Source organism: Schistocerca cancellata, chromosome 3 (genome assembly GCF_023864275.1).
Source record: "Schistocerca cancellata isolate TAMUIC-IGC-003103 chromosome 3, iqSchCanc2.1, whole genome shotgun sequence".
NCBI classification, from domain to species: domain Eukaryota; kingdom Metazoa; phylum Arthropoda; class Insecta; order Orthoptera; family Acrididae; genus Schistocerca; species Schistocerca cancellata.
Window position 1 is genome coordinate 166,194,428 of NC_064628.1, and position 20,085 is coordinate 166,214,512.

The 20,085-nt window shown below is 42.3% G+C and overlaps 1 protein-coding gene across 2 annotated transcripts in view; it reads left to right on the forward strand.

The window, feature by feature from the left end:
• The window catches only part of LOC126174789 (proton-coupled amino acid transporter-like protein pathetic), an 80,308-nt gene extending 61,742 nt beyond the window's left edge, over nucleotides 1–18,566 (forward strand). For both annotated transcript variants that reach the window (XM_049921156.1, XM_049921155.1), the window contains exons 6-10: nucleotides 2,079–2,163; nucleotides 7,232–7,513; nucleotides 11,329–11,507; nucleotides 14,914–15,083; nucleotides 17,212–18,566. In XM_049921156.1, the coding sequence (XP_049777113.1) occupies nucleotides 2,079–2,163; nucleotides 7,232–7,513; nucleotides 11,329–11,507; nucleotides 14,914–15,083; nucleotides 17,212–17,450 (955 nt within the window). In that variant the 3' untranslated portion in view covers nucleotides 17,451–18,566. The remainder of the gene's footprint in view (nucleotides 1–2,078; nucleotides 2,164–7,231; nucleotides 7,514–11,328; nucleotides 11,508–14,913; nucleotides 15,084–17,211) is intronic.
• Nucleotides 18,567–20,085: the final 1,519 nt, after the last annotated feature.

The following is a 20,085-nucleotide window of genomic DNA, read 5'->3' on the forward strand; positions in this document are numbered from 1 at the left end:
TTATCGCAGTAGTTTAGTAACAACTAATGTCATGTAGTTCTCAACTGTACTCTACACACTTACGCGACCATCTTTGTTGCGCGTGTCTTTTCATTTTATACTTCTGCGAACTACAATAAAAAATGGCTCTGAGTCCTATGGGACTTAACTTCTGAGGTCATCAGTCCCCTAGAACTTAGAACTACTTAATCCTAACTAACCTAAGGACATCACACACATCCATGCCCGAGGCAGGATTCGAACCTGCGACCATAGTGGTCACGCGGTTCCAGACTGTAGCGCCTAGAACCGCACGGCCACCCCGCCCGGCTGCTAACTACATTTGCAGTGTCTCGTTTCGTGAGCAAATCGGTAAGTTGTTTCACGTAAAAATTTAAAAATAGTGATAAGCGGCGCCTTCTGCATTTAGGATTAAAAGTCTTCCCGACATGGTAACGTGTTTCAAGGAGATACACACACGATATAACATTTAATGCTTAGAAGGTTCAGTTATAGAGTTCCGTATACCCCCACAACATTAAATTGACAAATTTCACTACAATGCAAAAGTTAGCCATTCCTTATAGATGCAGAGTTATGAAGGGCTATGTCGCAACAGGTCATAGAAAAAGCACTTTTGGGTGGAATGGACGAAATCTTCACTCAGCGTTGACTCCGTCATCGATGCTATAACGAACAGAATAGAGGGACTTAAACGAAAAGTTTTCTGTGTCGTTGGAACATAAGTGCCCAGCAGCGTATCATCGAGATGAACAATGTTAACACACACTATTTTAATTATTCATTAGCATTGTTTGGAAGCTTGTCTGCTCTGCAAAGTAGGACAGATGGTGATCTGTGGCATCTCTCCCGAAAGAGCACAATGCTGGTGCACGCTCAAGTGTTTCAGATCACACCATTCATCGTACATTGTTGAACATGGAACTCCGCAGCAGACAATACCTACGTGTTCACATGTTGACCCAGCGACATCGACGGTTGCGATTGCAATGGGGAACGGGACCATCCGGATTCTGTCGTTGATGAAAGGAAACATGTCGGCTCCTCCACTGAATCACATTTTTTGACACACGAGGGAGATGGTCGTGTCCACAGAAGACGTCATCGAAGTGAACGGCGGCTCAAGGTGTGCAGCGCACCTCGGACGCAGTCTGGTGCGAGCTGAATTATGCTATGGGAGACATTATCATGTGCTTTCATGGGACCTGTGTCAGTAATCGAAGACACGCTGACAGCTGCGAAACACTTGCATTCCTTCAAGCTTGGTGTCTTTCCCGAGGGCGACGTCATCTTTCATCACTATAATTGTCCGTGCCTCGGAGCGATAACAGTTTTTCAGTGGTTTCAGGAGCATTACAGTAAACTCACGCTGACGCCTCTGCGGCAAATTTCGCCTGACGTAAATCCTATAGAATTCATCTGGGTCGCTATTGGGCGCCATCACCGCATACGCAAACCAGCGGCCCTTTATTTATGCGAATTACATGACCTGTGCACTGAAATATAATATATATATCTACGAACCTACCAGCAAACTGCGGGTTCCTGATGCTCAGAATCAATGTGTATTTTGCTCCAAAGACGGACAAACAGGCTATTAAGCAGGTGGTGATAATTGTTTGGCTTATCGGTGTGTATTCTCTGCTTTGTAGGTAATATTTACTTTCAAATCATTTCCTTACTTCTTCATTCCCTTGAAGACAGAATCTTAAGCTTCAGCAACCCGTGGAGGAAGGGGCCATTAAAGTCGGAGCACAATCTCAGATAGGTCCAGAATAGGGAAAGAAATCGGCAGCGTGGTTTTGAAAGGAACCATCCCACCATCAGTCTTATCCAAGTAGGCAAACCACGTCAAACATAAATCTGGATGGGAGGACACGCTTTACAACCCTTATCTCCCGTAAGTGCCATGCCCTAACCACTAACGATCTCAGTCATTTAATTGTGATTTTAGTATTAGTTACAGGTGTTTCATTTATTCAAGCGACGCTAAATGTACTTACTCTGAATAATTACGTTGCTTGTCAGTCGCTGCTCTTATTTTGGTATTCGATTTACTCACGCAGTCCTCTTCACAGGAATTTCGTGAACGTCGGGATCCTGTCATCTTACTACGGAGCGTCGTCCGTGTACCTGCTGCTGCTCGCCACTTCGGTACAGCAGGTGAGTCTGCTGTCGTAATCCAAATCTGAAGACTCTCTTACACCACTCAGGAACACAACATTCTAAGTGAAATGAACGCGAGACCTCCGGCTTAGAATATCAACCTGTTAGAGAGCTAATGACTGATACCACACGACAATTGCATTTTGTAAACACAACTGCTACACGTAAAAACTATTTTCCATGTTTCCAAGCTCGTGATATCGACACTTGTATCACTGACTGTGATTTAAGTTGAGTGGGCGTGGACGAAGGGGAGAGAGGAGGGGGAAGTCGTGCGCTTTCGTGTGTGTGTGTGTGTGTGTGTGTGCGAGTGTGTGCCTGCGTTCGGTTGGACCGCAAACCTTGCAACAGAACAGGACGAGGAGGAGATTAATGTTTAAGGCCCCATCGATAATGAGGTCATTACACACGGAACACAAGCTCGGATTATGGAAGGATGAAGAAGGAAATCGGCTTTGTCCTTTAAAGGAACCATCCCGGCATTTGCCTTCAGTGATTTAGGAAAGTCAGGGGAAATCTAAATCTGGAATGTCGTACGCGAATTGGAGCTGTCCTGCTCCCGAATGCGAGTCCAGTGTGCTAACCACTGCGCTACTTAGCTCAATCTTGCAACAGAAATGAATAAGCGTACATGCTTTTAAAAATTTAGAAGCGTAAGACTAAAACTCTAGATCCAGCACACAAATCGTTATAGCAGACAGAAAAAAAAATTTATGTACCATGCAAAGCAAATTACGAGAGCAATAAACGAAAGTCCTGCAACAATACGTAGAAAATAAACTATCATTAACGGAAAATAACTGCAAAATTTCTGTTTCTGTCCGCGCCTGAGACTTAACTGCGTTTCTGTCATAAATTAGCACTTGTTTTATTACCTGTAACTTTATCCAGGTGCGGTAGATTCGGCGAAAATTTGCACGAGTCTTGTTGTAGCGCATTCGGTCACAAAATTGCCCCTTCTCCAAAAAAATTCATTTCGAGAAGGTGGATTTCACCCGCTTTCTCCACAATCACTTTACGGAAATCAATCAGATTGATTGATGATTTGTGTCTCCATCGTTCCGACTCGCATATTTCACGACTGACTCATGTTGCAACAACTTTATTTCGAATGGTCGCTCCTCTTGCTAAGGTTTATTGTTTCCTGATTGAAAAGGGAAGCTGGTTCGACACTGAACTTCTGTAGCGCCATACCCTCTTAATCACCTACATTCGTAGTTAATGCTGACATTGGAAGGAAATTAGACGATTGCATGTACTGAAAACAGAAGTTGTATAGAACAGTCCTGTTCAACACTACGTATTATATTTTCTGCTGGCATGATTTGACGCTATGATAACGTTTCCCCCACATACTGACATCGTGATCAGTGAAATGTGGAAATTCGAGCTGCATTCGTTATTTAAGGGCGAAATTGTACACGCAAGGAGCCATTGTGGTCTCTGTGGCTTCTTAAGATGAATCTTACTCAGTAACCATAGTGTGGTGCGGGTACTGTAAGACCTTCGGTACACACACCATCAGATTATTTGACTTGTCGCTCTAATGAAGTAGGCGAGTGTCAGCAATATGTCTCGTGATCTTATTGTGGCGTGTTATCTTCTGCCGTTAGGTCAGACGATAGAAATGCCACTTGCACGCTTAGAGTAGCAGATTGACGGTGACCAACTTTAAACAGAACTTGATTAATTTTCACACACATTTATTAAAATAATAATAATCATAAACCTTACTTAACTTGATTATGGATGCTATTTACAATTGACAATCGAAGTTCCTTTGGTCTTGGTACGTTAATCTTATTCTCACATATCTCTGATACTTTACAAAGTGTCTATACATTTCTCTTCATGGATATGTACGGGAATATGATAATCTTATTAGGCGCAGACTGAAACTTGACTATAGACTGGTACAGACAAATGTAGACTAATGCAGACTGGTCCAACCTAATGCAGACTGATGCAGACTGACTAATCGGAGGATTGTACACTCGTTATAATACCTCAAGCGTTCAGGTATCACTGCGCGAATGTGATCCGTGAGGAGAAAAGATTCTACGCTAGCAGCAATCTCATTGGCTGCGTTACATATTAATACGCAGATCGGCGGAAGCAGAATTTGGTCCGTCTCTAAGACAGCGCCATCTCGTAGTGCGCAGACGGACGAGCACAGCGCCTGCGCTGTTGTGCTTAGCGGGGCGCGCTCTATTGGGGAAGTTGTGTATGCGCTGACTACGCGGAACTATGTACACAACACATAGAAAATCATCTCATGTTTACCAGAAGATTAGAAGAGTTTCTGCATGATGAAACATATTACATCACTCATAGAACGCTTTTTTAAATATATGAAGCACATATTCATATTCGCTGCTTTCAAATATTCTCGTTTGTGATTACTTAGAGCAAAATATTCGAATCATCTACAGCAGAAAATTAGCAAACTGTTTTGAGATACTCAGAGATACATACCTCTCTGGTGATCTCGAACAGCAAGTGACAAGTAAACATTAGTACTGAGCAATACATTGATATCATAATCGATTGAGACGTAGCAACTGCCTCAATAAGAAGAGGTAACCTATTTCTGTATCATGAACTGGTACTACCATACAAGGAAAGTACTCGTCCCAATCGAAATGCTTCTGAGACTCATATGACCGGTTGGCTACAATTCATCAGCATTGTTGAGTAACGTTTATCTCGTCCAAATATCTGTTAAGAATTTTGTTGTCTCTAAGATTTGGATGTCATCACTAAGGAGGCCATTTAAAGGGAGCTGCTCTTGTTAAAGAAATACCTTGAAAGGTTGTTATTAATAAACAATCAGAGAAACAATAAGTATGGATTTCAAGGGCTGCGGTACTATGAAAGCCACGCTGATACAATGATGTGCTTAGAAACTGCTGACAGTCCGTCCTTAATCATCACAACGATGCTGACAAAAAATGATGCAGAAGATGACACATATCTAAGCTGCTTTAAAAATAGCTGGCTTCTTGAAGTAAGATTCCGAGAGGAACAGTGAAAACATAATTTGTAATTTCGTCACTATCAGCCTGTCTCTCCTTTCCTTGTCTTTCTATCTGATTATCTCTTGTCTTACTGACAGTGATCAACTGTCTTAGACGGTAAATAATAGATTTCAGCTCTCAGTCGTCCTTTTGAAATGTTATTGGCAGGTCTAGATTTCAGCTGGAAACTAGCCATTCCAAATGCACTATCATTTTTGACCAATGCTTGTAATGCCTGTTGGTCGGGCTTCTTCCACAGTCATTAAACTGAACTGTGGATGAAGCCCGACCAACAGGCATTACATGCTTTGATCCAAAATGATAGTGCATTGGGAATGGCTAGTTTCTAACTGAAATCTATATCTGCCAATAAAATTTCAAAAGGACGACTGATAGCTGAAATCTATTATTTACAATCAATATAACAGTCGCTGTGTGCAACAGCATTCGGAATGGAAGGTAACCTGATGAATTATCTTAGAGATAACCTTAAACAGTGCAGGCATGGGGAGGATTGCAGCGATACAAACAAAACACCTCTTGATCATTTTACTAACAGGCGACTTCTTTTGTGATAGTGAAAAGTTTGCTCTGCTGCTGGAAAACATCCTGTAGACACTGATGTGAAACCATTACCTCAGTTCATGTAGAAAAGAAGTACAAGAAAAGTAGAAAGGTCACTGACTTAACGAGAATATTGACTTGTTACTGGTGTTGTTACTGTTTTTGTTGTCTTCACTCCAAAGACTAGTTTGAGCAACTCACCATGCTAGTCTATCCTGTGCAAGCCTGTTCATTTCGACGTTACTATTACTTCAACCAACATCCAATAGAACTTGAGTACTTGACCTTCCTATTTAATTATTTTTCTTCCACTATTCCTCTATTACCAAACTGACATTTCCTTGATGTTTCTGGATGTTTACTGTTAGCCGACCACTTCTTGTTATCACGTTGTGCTATAGTTTCCTTGCCAATTCCTCATCTATTCGATCTATCCATCCACTTTTCAGTATTCTTCTGTAGCATCGCAATTCAAAAGCTTCTTGCCTCTTTCTGTTTGAAGTTTCAACTGATGTTCCATCCATTTGCCGTGTATGTCAGAATTAACAAGTCATCGAGGATAGTTGTTGTTGTTTTTGCTGTTGCTGTGGTCCTCAGCCCAGAGACTGATCTGATGCAGCTCTCCATGCTGCTGTATCCTGTGCATACTTCTTAATTTCCGACTAACTACTGCAACCTACATCCTACTGAATCTGTTTAGTGTATTCATGTCTTGGTCTTCCTCTACGATTTTTTGCCCTCCGCGCTTCCCTCCGGTACTAAACCGATGATCCCTTAATGCCTCAGAACGTGTCCTACCAACCGATCCCTTCTTCTAGTCAAGTTGTGCCACAAATTCCTCTTCTCCCCAATTCTATTCAGTACCTCCTCACTAGTTACGTGATCTACCCATCTAATCTTCAGCATTCTTCTGTAGCATCATATTTCGAAGCTTCTCTTCTCCTCTTGTGTAAACCATATATTATCCACCTTTCACTTTCATACATGGTTACAGTCCAGACAAATACTTTCAGAAAAGATTCCTAACAATTAAATCTATACTCGATGTTAACAAATTTCTTCAGAAACACTTTCCTTGCCATTGGCAGTCTACATCTTATATCCTTTCTACTTCGACCATCATCAGTTATTTTGGTTCCCAAATAGCAAAACTCATCTACTACTTTAAGTGTGTCATTTCCTAATCTAATTCCCTCAGCATCACCTGATTTGATTCGACTCATCAGTGTTTTTATCTCTGCTCCTGAACTTAAACTCCCTAGATTTCTTTGCTTCTTGTTCAATCCACAGACCGAGTAACACTGGGGAATGGATATAATTCTTTTGCGTCTTCCCGACTATTGCTTCCCCTTTATGCCTACTCTTACTATTATAATTGCAATATGAGTTCTGCACAGTTTGTGGGTGACATTTTTCTCCCTGTATTTCCTGTGTACTCGTCTATAGGCGAATCCGTTGGTGCTGAACGGGTGTTTGCGTGGCAGGTGTGCAGGTACTACGTGCCCGCGATGGCGGAGCTGGACATCCGCTACTACCTGCTGATGCCGCTGCCCATCCTGCTGGTGCTGGGGGTGCTGCGCGAGCTCAAGTACCTGGTGCCCTTCTCGCACGCGGCCAACGTGGCCGTGGGCGTCAGCTGCGGCATCACGCTCTACTACATGTTCTGCGACCTGCCGGACATCGCTGAGCGCAAGAACTTCGCAACTGTCGCACAGCTGCCCATCTTCTTCAGCATTGCGATCTTCGCCATGGAGTGCATCGGCGTGGTGAGTCGAAGTCTTCCGTCCTAAAGCTAACAATTTTTGAGAAGGGGTTCGCGAAACAGACTCAACCCTCCTGGCCCTTAAGATTGCAACACCAGAAACACAGTAAATAAATAAATTGTACTTATTGTGCATGTATTGTATAAACTGAAGTAATAAAGACACGGGATGGCTCTACGCACATATACGAGGTGCATTCAAGTTCTAAGGCCTCCGATTTTTTTTCTAATTAACTACTCACCCGAAATCGATGAAACTGGTGTTACTTCTCGACGTAGTCGCCCTGCAGACGTACACATTTTTCACAACGCTGACGCCATGATTCCATGGCAGCGGCGAGGGCTTCTTTAGGAATCTGTTTTGACCACTGGAAAATCGCTGAGGCAATAGCAGCACGGCTGGTGAATGTGCGGCCACGGAGTGTGTCTTTCATAGTTGGAAAAAGCCAAAAGTCACTAGGAGCCATGTCAGGTGAGTAGGGAGCATGAGGAATCACTTCAAAGTTGTTATCACGAAGAAACTGTTGCGTAACGTTAGCTCGCTGTGCGGGTGCGTTGTCTTGGTGAAACAGCACACGCGCAGCCCTTCCCGGACGTTTTTGTTGCAGTGCAGGAAGGAATTTGTTGTTCAAAACATTTTCGTAGGATGCACCTGTTACCGTAGTGCCCTTTGGAACGCAATGGGTAAGGATTACGCCCTCGCTGTCCCAGAACATGGACACCATCATTTTTTCAGCACTGGCGGTTACCCGAAATTTTTTTGGTGGCGGTGAATCTGTGTGCTTCCATTGAGCTGACTGGGGCTTTGTTTCAGGATTGAAAAATGGCATCCACGTCTCATCCATTGTCACAACCGATGAAAAGAAAGTCCCATTCATGCTGTCGTTGCGCGTCAACATTGCTTGGCAACATGCCACACGGGCAGCCATGTGGTCGTCCGTCAGCATTCGTGGCACCGACCTGGATGACGCTTTTCGCATTTTCAGGTCGTCATGCAGGATTGTTTGCACAGAACCCACAGAAATGCCAACTCTGGAGGCGATCTGTTCAACAGTCATTCGGCGATCCCCCAAAACAATTCTCTCTACTTTCTCGATCATGTCGTCAGACCGGCTTGTGCAAGCCCGAGGTTGTTTCGGTTTGTTGTCACACGATGTTCTGCCTTCATTAAACTGTCGTACCCACGAACGCACTTTCGCCACATCCATAACTCCATCACCACATGTCTCCTTCAACTGTCGATGAATTTCAATTGGTTTCACACCACGCAAATTCAGAAAACGAATGATTGCACGCAGTTCAAGTAAGGAAAACGTTGCCATTTTAAGTATTTAAAACAGTTCTCATTCTCGCCGCTGGCGGTAAAATTCCATCTGCCGTACGGTTCTGCCATCTCTGGGACGTATTGACAATGAATGCGGCCTCATTTTAAAACAATACGCATGTTTCTATCTCTTTCCAGTCTGGAGAAAAAAATCGGAGGCCTTAGAACTTGAATGCACCTCGTACAAACGGCGGTCGTATCGCGTACACAAACCATAAAAGGGCAGTGCATTGGTGGAGCTGTCATTTGTATTCATGTGATTTCCGTAAAATGGTTTCCGACGTGATAATGGTCACACGACGGGAGTTTAAAGATTTTAAAAGCCGTGTGGTGGTTGGAGCAAGCCGCATGGGACAATCGATTTCGGAAATCTTCAGGGAATTCAGTATTCAGAGATCCACAGAGCCAAGAGCGTACCTAGAACACCAAATTTCAGGCTTTCCCTCTCACCACGGGCAATACACTGGGCGCCGGCCTTCATTTAGTGACTGAGAGGAGCTGCAGTTGCGTAGAGTTGTAAGCGCTAATAGATAAGCTACACTGAATGAAATAATGTGGGATATATGACAAACATATCCGTTAGAACAGTCCGACAGAATTTTGCGTTAATGGGCTATGGCAGCAGACGGCCGACGCTAGTGCCTTTGTTAATAGCACGACATCGCGTGCAGCGTCTCTTTCTCGGGCTCGTGACCATATCCGTTGGACCCTAGCCGACTGGAAAACCGTGGCCTGGCCAGATTTCAATGGTTAAGAACTAAGAGTAACGCGCCCATGGTATAGACGTAGAGTCTTTCATTCATAACCGAAACCTCCTCGGTCCCGGGTTCGAACCCCGGCACTGCTTAAATGTTGAATAAAAATCACCAGCAATGGCGGCCAAAGACTTCCGGTATAAGAAGTCACCCTCATTCATCCAACGGCCTTGTCAAAGAGGGTCACAGGACCGGATAGAGGTTTACGGGACTCTCTTGCCTTCGGACGGGAAACTGACCCTAAGAGAGGAAGAATCAGCGATGATCAACGGCTTGAGAATGCAGAAGGCACTGGAAACCACTGCATCACAGACACAGTGTGTATCCACAGGACATGTGGCCTGTTCAAATCAAATGGCTCTGAGCACTATGGGACTTAACATTTGTGGTCATCAGTCCCCTAGAACTTAGAACTACTTAAACCTAACTAACCTAAGGGCATCACACACATCCATGCCCGAGGCAGGATTCGAACCTGCGACCGTAGCAGTCGCGCGGTTCCGGACTGAGCGCCTAGAACCGCGAGACCACCGCGGCCGGCGATGTGGCCTGTAATTGAAAAAGTGGAATGATGATGTCTCCATTGAAAACAGATTCAGGAATACTACACCATTCGGATCTCCAGGAGGGTACTGCCAAGGGGAGGTGACCATGAGAAAAATATTGAATAACCAAAGAAAAGTTAACGTTCTGTGAGTCGAGTGGGGTGAGTCAGGAGTTTGAACGTAGTAGAAAAGCTAGAAAATCTGAAAAGCAAAATAATAAGGTTGACTCTAGATATAGTGGAGGTCAGTGAAGTGAAATCGAAAGGAGACAAGAACTTGTGTTCAGACGAGTATAGGTTAACACCAGTAGCTGCGAAAAAAGGCATAACGGGAGTGAAATTTGCTATGAATAGGAAGTAAGAGCAGACAGTGAGTTACTGTGAGCAGTTTAGTGATAGAGTTATTCTCATCAGAATCGAAAGCAAATCAACACCGACGTCGCAAGCAGAAGATGAAGAGATAGAGGAAGTATATGAGGATACTGAAGTATATGAGGATACACTTCAAATACATATGTTCTGGAATCTTGTCTTATATAGAAAGATACGTGATATCAACAGATTTAGTTTTTAAAACCGTCTCGTGAAGTCTCGGTCCTTAGACAAAATTGACTTCTAAATTTTTCTCAGTCTGCATTTCCTGTCACTCACTGCGTTCGTTTTTGGAAGCTTTTATTGTCTGCTTGCAGAGCCCTGTCACTTGTAAATATGGTTCACCTACTTATCTAACTGTTGTAAGTCCATTACAAAGTAACACGAGTCTTCTGTGTGAAATTATGGTGTTCAAGAATCTGAAATAATAGTTTAACACTCTGCAGATGCGCGTTCTTCGTTTGGTTTCCCAAAACCGAACAAGAGAGCGGTACAATAGTTTGACATGGGACGGAAGTAAGAATGGAACCCGAGTCAAATGCTGAGCAGTCTCGTACGCAGTCGTCTTCGCTATGAGAACAATTGACACTACTTGTATCTGGCGGGACGCTAAAATTTGCACCATCGACAGCCTGCTAATTAACTCATAAACGACGCAACGTATCGAATTATGTAAACATTTATTTCTCAATACAACCTACCCTGCAACACCTTTACCATCTTTCCACACTGTTTCTGACCACTTTGTATAAAATACAAGTGAAAATATCTTAATGAATCTTGGCTGCTGCATCAGTGCTGAAAACTCATTGTATCTTTTACAGGTCTTGCCGGTAGAAAACAGCATGAAGAAACCGAGCCATTTCCTAGGTTGCCCTGGAGTGCTCAACATCGGTTTCTCCATCGTCGTCGGCTTGTACGCCATGATGGGCTTCGTCGGTTACTGGAAGTATGGCGAGGACACCATGGACAGCATCACTCTAAACCTGCCGCTAAATGAGATGTAAGTGTATCCTGAGCCCTCTAAGAACTCGTAACAATAGTTGGTAACTGTAACGTACCTCATCAGTAACTAAAGTAGTAAAGGGCAGGCAAATAACATTTATAGCAAAATCCAGATTGCGGTCACTGTGTGACCATCATGAGTGCACTAAATGTAAGGTAAAACACTAAAACCGTTAACATACACACATTTTCATGTCGAAGGTTGAGTTCACAGTAATCATTCGGTTACATTAGTTTGTGTGAAGATACAGACAATCGACAAACACTGTGATGGAATTTAGTATCTGTTTTTACTGTTTGCGTTATAACACTTTTGGAATCAGAAAAGTTTATACCAGTGCTTTTAAACAAAGCGATTATCTAGTCAGAACAGTCCCATAAGACTAATGAAGTAAAAAAAAAAAAGAAACTGTCTTGCGCAACGTTGTGATGTAGTGATAAGAATTCAGTTTCTTTGCTAGAATATATTGAGTAACTGGAAGTGTTGGTGGATGAATGGTCTGTGAAAACACAGTCTTCTGAAACACATGAAAACACGTTCAGGTAAGATTTGCGCGTGAATAGAAATTTTCCCAACACATTTTTTTAGCACTGCGAGTTTGAAAATTGCTTCAAATGTCTCCGTATGCAGGGACGACGGCTTCCTATTAACGCCATTCTGCATGCAGGAGTGGCGTTTCCAACGATGCACTATCTTGTTAAATGTAAAAATTTCATCTCTGGCGAATAATTATAGAAGACCGGCGATTACGAGAGGATGTTATTCAAACGTCTGAAAAACAAACATCGGCCTTAAGGCCCAACGGAACGGACCGGTCGCCGAGTCATCCTCAGCCCTTAGGCGTTACTGGAAGCGGACACGGAGGGGTATGTGGTCAGCATACCGCTCTCCCAGCCGTTGTCAGTTTTCATGCCCGTTACCCTTCTCAGTTAGGTAGCTCCTTAACTGACCTCACAAGGGCTGAGTGCACCCCACTTGTCATCACGCGGTAGACGCGCACGGTGACCCATCAAAGTGCTAGCCAAGCCCATTTTTTTTTAAGTAGCTCTCAATACATATTCAACTGAGCTCATAGATACACGTATTGACAGGCTTAAGCGTATATGATGTTATGAACAACACAAGGACATCCATGCTACTTGTACTCAAATTTCATAGTTCTTAGGATACAGAATTGCACTAAAAGAATAACAAAAAAGTCTTACCAAAGTCAGAGCATCTAGCGGATTCGGTATTACAATGTGGAAAAAATCATTACCTTTGAACGATTCAAATTGTAACGATGGTATGGCATTGATGGTCGGAAGTTTCCACCTGGCGGAGTTTGGCCGGCGAGTTGCAAATCTTTTCCGTTGACGCCACATTGGGCGACTTGCGTGTTCATTATAAATGAAATGGTAATAAAGACAACACCACTCCCAGAGAAAGAAAATCTCCTGCCCTATTGGGAATCGAGTCCGGGCCCTCTGCATGGCAGTCAGACGCGCTAAACACGCAGCTAAAGGGGTGGGCAAATGATACAGAGTTGTTGCAAAATTATATTTTCATCAACAAAAATGGTTGCAACAAAAACGAGCAGTGGCCTAAAGCAGACGCGCATCATGCACACCACACTGTGAATATGTGCTCGTAAACTGTGCGTGAAGAGTTAATAGACTTTCTTTTATTTCTCGGTTGTAAAATACGACAGTTCTTCACTGCGACGGTACCTAACAGTTGATGCTGAATAGTTGCTCTTCCAAATAGCAGTCCAGACGAGTAAACCAGTTGCGACTTTCCCTCATACTGTTCGTACCTTTGATTGTCGGGCTACGCGCTGCTCTATTTAAAAAGAATAACTCGATGTAGTCATAGGGTCGAGCCACAAAAGGTTCAAATGCGTCTGAAGACTATGGGACTTAGCATCTGAGGTCATCAGTGCCCTAGAACTCAGAACTACTTAAACCTAACTAACCTAAGGATATCACACAGATCCACGCCCGAGGCAGGATTCGAACCTGCGACCGTAGGGGTCGCGCAGTTCCAGACTGAAGCGGCCAGAACCGCTGAACATCTGAGGTCATCAGTGCCCTAGAACTTAGAACTACTTAAACCTAACTAACCTAAGGACATCACACAGATCCACGCCCGAGGCAGGATTCGAACCTGCGACCGTAGGAGTCGCGCAGTTCCAGACTGAAGCGCCCAGAACCGCTCGGCCACACCGGCCGGCGTCGAGCCACATCCGACTCACTGCAAATAGTAAACAGTATCTGTGATCCCGCAGACAAACAATCCTTCCATTGGCTAAAATCGGACTTAATAAAATATACAGAAATACGAAATAAAAGTTAAGTGAATAATCTAATGAGAAGGGTTCTATTCCAACATCCGTATTTGGTTTAGACGACAGAGAATTATGTCGAATAATATTTATTCAAGAAGGACATCTGAAATAAACGGGAAGACAGACAGAAAATATCTTTAAGAAATGCATTAAAGTTACGTCTAGAACTTTTCGATAACGGTAACAAAATCTTCAAACTAAAAAGTCATCGAAGAGTCGCGAAAACTAAATCCATTTCATGCTCACAATACGTGAATGACTGACTAGTTCAAATAGTTCAGAGTTGAACATGATGATTTATAAATTATCACACGCGATACGAAGAACAGTAACTAATATTCTGTCTATCCTCGGTTCCGTAATACAAGCGGAAAAAATTAGAATCCTACTCTGTGGCATATTCGGATCTCTCGTAAGTTAGAATGCCTTCAGAAGTTGGAGTATTGTAGGGGGCATTCACCACCCCGAGCCAATCACCTATACGACTAAATCACGCAGATTACCATAGGCAGGCCTGCCTTCCTCCAGCAACGACACAAAGTATCAGATCGCTCCCTTGGTCTCTTCACTCGAAAAGTCCCAGTTTCCACTTGACTCCCGCAGTGTTCCGCCACTGTCTGCTTTTTCTTTGGCTGAAGGCCGTTCCCACCAAAATTACATCGTTATTAACTTCTGCAGACATGATCTGATTCAATTCATCACTTCCCATACTGAACTAACATATTACAACATTTATTAAATAAAGAAATTTTAGAACTTTCAGTCACATTCAGAGCATTCATATTAATTACAAATAAAGGTTTGCTCACAAATAAATAAGCTGGTGTTCTTGGGCAACGACGCGATCGCTGATCGTTCTTAATTTAAGGCTTGCAAGACAGATGCGACTGTCTGGTAGACTCACAGTAGTATCTGATTGGATGCAAGACAGGCACTTTCCAGTACCTGTTACATACACACTGCAGGAGAGACAAGGCAGCTCAGGAACTTACACGTCGGCTCCGTTTCTACTTTTTCATCGAGGCTTGTGAGTCTACCTGTGCTGTGCTGACGTGTTTCCCTCTCTTGTGACCGCAGCCTGGCGCAGTCGGTGAACGTGTTGATCGCGCTGGCTACGCTCGTGACGTTCGGGCTGGCGGTGATGGTGCCCAACAACATCGCCCTCTCCATAATCCTGGAGAAGGTCTCTCCTAAGAGGGCCGACGTCGTCCAGTACGTCTTTCGCATCTTCGTCGTCCTCGCTTCAGGTAAGGAAAATTGCTGGTCACTCCATTAAACAAGTCGCATTATGCTCTTGTTAATACTTCTCGTAAATCGTGATTCTAACGAGGAAGAAAAAGATTTAGCAACAAACTACCAAACTATTGACAGTCCATGTCTACCTCTAATTCTCTCGTCTTCCTCTTAAGTTTACTTTAGTCAGATACAATAAAACACTTCTTTTCTCTTTTGTTGACTAGTTACTACGTAACTATTTCAAAACGTCTGATGATTTAGTAAAAATTCAGAGCCAGTAATGATACCGTTTCTACTTCCCCATTTACATACACACTCCGAAAGCCATCACACGGTACATGAGTGAGGGTACTTTCCCTCCCTGTTATACCCCTCCCTGCCATTAGCAAATGGAGGGACGGAAAGCAATTGACTTACTTCTGTACATGCCCTGATATCTTCAACTAGGGTCTGCACTACGTATGTAAGACGTTTGTTGGGGACACTAGGATTATTCTGCAGTTGTCACAAACGCTGGTTCACTAAACTTTCTCGGCAGTGTTTCGTGAAACGAGCACCATCCTCCCTCAAGAGATTTCCATGAGGCTGTCAGTTTAATGAGATAACTCGACACGGCTGTCGGGAATTTGACGAATTGCATGGTGGCCATCAGATGCACAGGTCTATTGTGTATTTTTTACTGGTATCCGTCGTAATGACCAGCTTCACAGGAGGAAAGAAGATGTATATCAGACGGGTATCTAATTCCACTTTCCACTGGATAAATTTAAAACCATCAGTCATAAAATGTTTAGAAAATAACTTGAAAACCACAACTGACTTTTCTATGACTAAAAAGAACGATCATTAAGGTGGAAACGAAAATAACCAATGGAAAGTGGATCTGCACATCCATGTAATGAACAGTTTTTCTTTCTTCCTTTGAAGACGATCGCTACGACAGTAAAGAGTAGAAACCAAAGAATAATTTTCTGTTGCTGACGGCAAACATGCATTTCTTCCAATTCCCATCGGTTCACAGCACATATGCGCAATTCTCGCGTGTTGATAAAACTAACCGCTAACAGAATTGGAAGGAAAATCAGCATTGGCCGTATTCTTCCACTATTCACTTATTGGTCGTGGTGCACACAACACGCCATGGAGTCGCCAATCAATAATCGCTAACAAATGTGGTAGAACTAACCTGAATTACCTCGGTGTCTTCCTTTAATCTGTCCTGGTGGGGAAGCCAAAGTCTCGATCAGTACACAAGAATCGGTTTTACAAGTGTTTTGCATGCTGTCTCATTCATATATAGACATTTTCACTTACATGGAATTCTCCAAATAAAGCGAAGTCACCCATTCGCATTCCCTACAACCGGCATTAGGTGCTCGTTCCACTTCCTGTTGCTTTGCAATGTTACACCTAGATTTAAAATCGAAGTGACTGTGTCAAGCAGAACACCACTAATACTGTACTCGAATATTACAGGATGATTTTTCCAACTCATCCTCATTACATTTTCCCACAGTTGGAGGAAGATGCTATTCATCACACCAAACATAAATTCGATCCAAGTCATTCTGTGTCCTCCTACAGTCACTCAAAGACACTACCGTGTCAGTAGTAAGTAGTCGTTTCCGTGTATAGGGTAAGCCAGAACTCCCGGCAAACTTTCAGAGAACCAAAACAAGAAAAAAATTTTCAGTAAACATGAGCTCCAAAGTGAATACCTTAAGAGCTATGAGCTATTGTTAGAAACGTTTCTACTGACAGCTCTTTGATTTCCATATCTAAAAAGCGCTAGTATGGACCAAAACAAGGAAAAAATTATCAGGAAACATGTGCTCTAATATGCATACCTTAAAAGCTATGAGCATTTTTTCATCATCGATACTGTGAAACACATTACTTTTACTGGGAAAGTTCTCAGAACTCTTCAGGTATGCAATTTAGAGCCCATGCTTACGGGATTTTTTCTAGTTTTGGTGCATACCACCACCTCTGAAAGTTTATCGGTGGCGTTCTGGCTCACCCTGTATAGATAACACTGTGATCCCATAACGCATTATGCCAAGTCCGCTTGACACCAGAAATCACATTGCCGTGAGCTTATGCAACAAACTACAGTTTTTTTTTTCTTTTCTGTTTCAGTGTCAATAGCGGTGGCCATCCCGAAGCTGCAACCCATCGTGTCGCTGGTGGGAGCTGTCTTCCTGTCCGTGTTGGGACTCTTCTGCCCACCCATTCTGGAGATCGTCGTCTTCTGGGACGAGGGCCTCGGCTGGAAGCGCTGGAGAATGTGGAAAGACATCTTCATCGCTGCCTTTTCACTCTTCGGCCTAGCAACTGGTTGCTACGCTAGTATTGCTGACATTATCAACACCGTATAGACTGATGTAACTGCAGCCGAAAACCCGTGAACTGAAAACTGGATCCACTGCTGTAGCGTCTGCGCGAGAGATGTTCTCGATGTAGTGCCGGCGTGTACGCCTCCTGATCATTAAACGTGAGACCATTTACTGCGTCGAGGAGAATATCTAGTTCAACCGGACTGTAGCTGTTGAACTGTATGCATGAACTGCGAAGGACAGAAGTGGTGGATACGGACTTTGCGAATCAAGTTCCTATATCAAAGCTCTTTTAGTGTGTTTATGTCGTGTGTTTGAGAAGTGTGTGTGTATGTGTGTTTTCTCGCTGTATTTATGTTGCTACATTCCGGGTACAACAATGACTCTCGACACGCAACACATCGACGTACAAATATTTACCAATTTCCAAAGCGTACAATAAATACAAAGGTGACGCTGACTGGATGATGTGCTATTGTGAGAAAAATATACACTTGCTAAACAGATCAGATGTAATTTGCGGTTGTCAGAAAACATCTGTACCCACTGATTCAATGTGTAGGACTAATTTTTTTTTCTCCGTAAACGCACTTATGCAACAAATGGAGGTAAATAGTAGTGTCTTCGAATTTTTTTCTTACAGTGTGGGTGATTAGCTATCATGTGGAGTTGTCTGAAGTGTCTATGACAACGCATTTGACGCTGTTATAAAAAAGCAGTGAAAATATAAGTGCAATGGTGTTAAACGGATTATTCGACAAATTGTGCAACTAACGTTGGCCGAATACAATTGCGCATTCTGTTTGTACAAGCATAACTGTTTTTGATAAGTGCACGAATGTAATGAGTTACAGCTGTTATTATGAAACAGCAGTTTTATATTAGTAAGAATTTTTGTCTTCAGTTCCAAATATAATCCACATTGACGGAATTTGTTACTTCTAGTTTGCAATTACGTAAGCTAACAGTGCCTAACTTTAAGTCGCACATCATTGTTTCGTTTCTGTCAGTGTGAACCAATACCAGTACCTGTTTAAAGAACTGTATCATTTGCAGCTGTAATGTAAATGTCAGTTTTAATATACCCTTGTCACGAGATACTGAAAATGATTAGTGGCATGCTTTTGATACTGATAATTATATTTATTTTCTAGTACATTTGACCATGTTTTATTTGATTTCCCTCTTTCCTCGTGCGTCTCTCAAATATTGACAATGATTACATTTTAGCTGTCCACCTTTACAGAAAGTCAACACGTAGCAGCAAATAATTATCACGTAAATACTAAATCTCCAATAACAAAAAAAGTATCCTTCTTGTTGCAAATGCATAATCACTGGCTTACTCTCACACAGTTTGTTCATCAGTATAAACTGTCAGTTATTATAACTTTTTAAATCCCTGTAGATAAAGAATACGTTTTACTATTTATTTGTTATGCAGTCCATAACTGTGTGAAGTGGTCACTTCCCGGAATAGGGCTGTCGTTTTACAGAATTCTGAAATGTTTCATACTGTGTAAAAACTACACAATTCTAAGGAGTCCACACATTTTTCTAAAAACATGTCTACCTACTGCCATAAAATTTGGGCTACTTTGACTTACTGCGGAATACCAGGAAAACTTAAAAACTTCTCTCCGTGGCGCAAAGCATTTTTTTATATATTTTCGAGTGTGTCGTCCATAAATCTAAGTCGTCAATTTAATCTGCTAAATATTTCTGTTTATAGAGCTATTTAAAGAAATCATGTAGTGTGCATTTCGTTCTAATCGATAAACTGAAATATTTTCATTATAAAATTCTTTCTTTTTGGGAGCATAACTCTGATAAAAATTCATCTAAAGTTACTGATTGTACATAACTTACGATTTTTCGTTCTTTTCAACACATCAGGCTTCCATTGCCTAACTAAAATGTGAAGTTAATCCACGTGAAGTATGTCCCTCAATTTCACGTGGCCTATGAAGCAGTTGGTGACACAGACGTGTAGAAGGAAACATGTTCATTTTACATTAAGAAATAAATAGGAGATAGCTTTATGCAACATTTATTCTGCATTATTGAATGCTGACGAAGAAAAATGCGAATATCAGTTTTTCTCGATCATTCAAAATGGTTTAAGTATCAATCAGTTGATATTTAGGCCTCATTTTGCAACTGGGAGTGAGATGTAAGTCCAGCACCTAATGTCAAAAAATGAATAGCAGGAAACATAAAAATTAAAATTTTTATTCGATGTAAACCTCTTTAAAGCCAATGCATTTAATCGTAGTGCAATGTGGGCGTAGAGCATAATTCCCTCCCTGAATTACTATTCTGAATGGGCTCGGAATCATTCATTTCTAGTTACAACTTCTTGGTTGGACTGCAAATGATATAAAACAGGAACAAATTTCATGGGGTGTGGAAATAAGTAGAAGTGCGAAACAATATAGTAAAAAGGATGAAGATTCTTACAGTAAGTACGTTAGTCTTCATTTTCTCACATAGTCCTGCATTAGGGTGGGTGCAGTGTGCTGAACGCGAGGCAATTCTCACGTAATTTTTCATTCGACTAGTCCTTAAAAGTTTCATAGTATCACTAGTTACTGATTTACCACTTGCAAAGTGTATCGTGGCAAATATGGCATTAGGACAGTGTTCAGTTCATCACGAAAAACTAAAGAAATGCTGT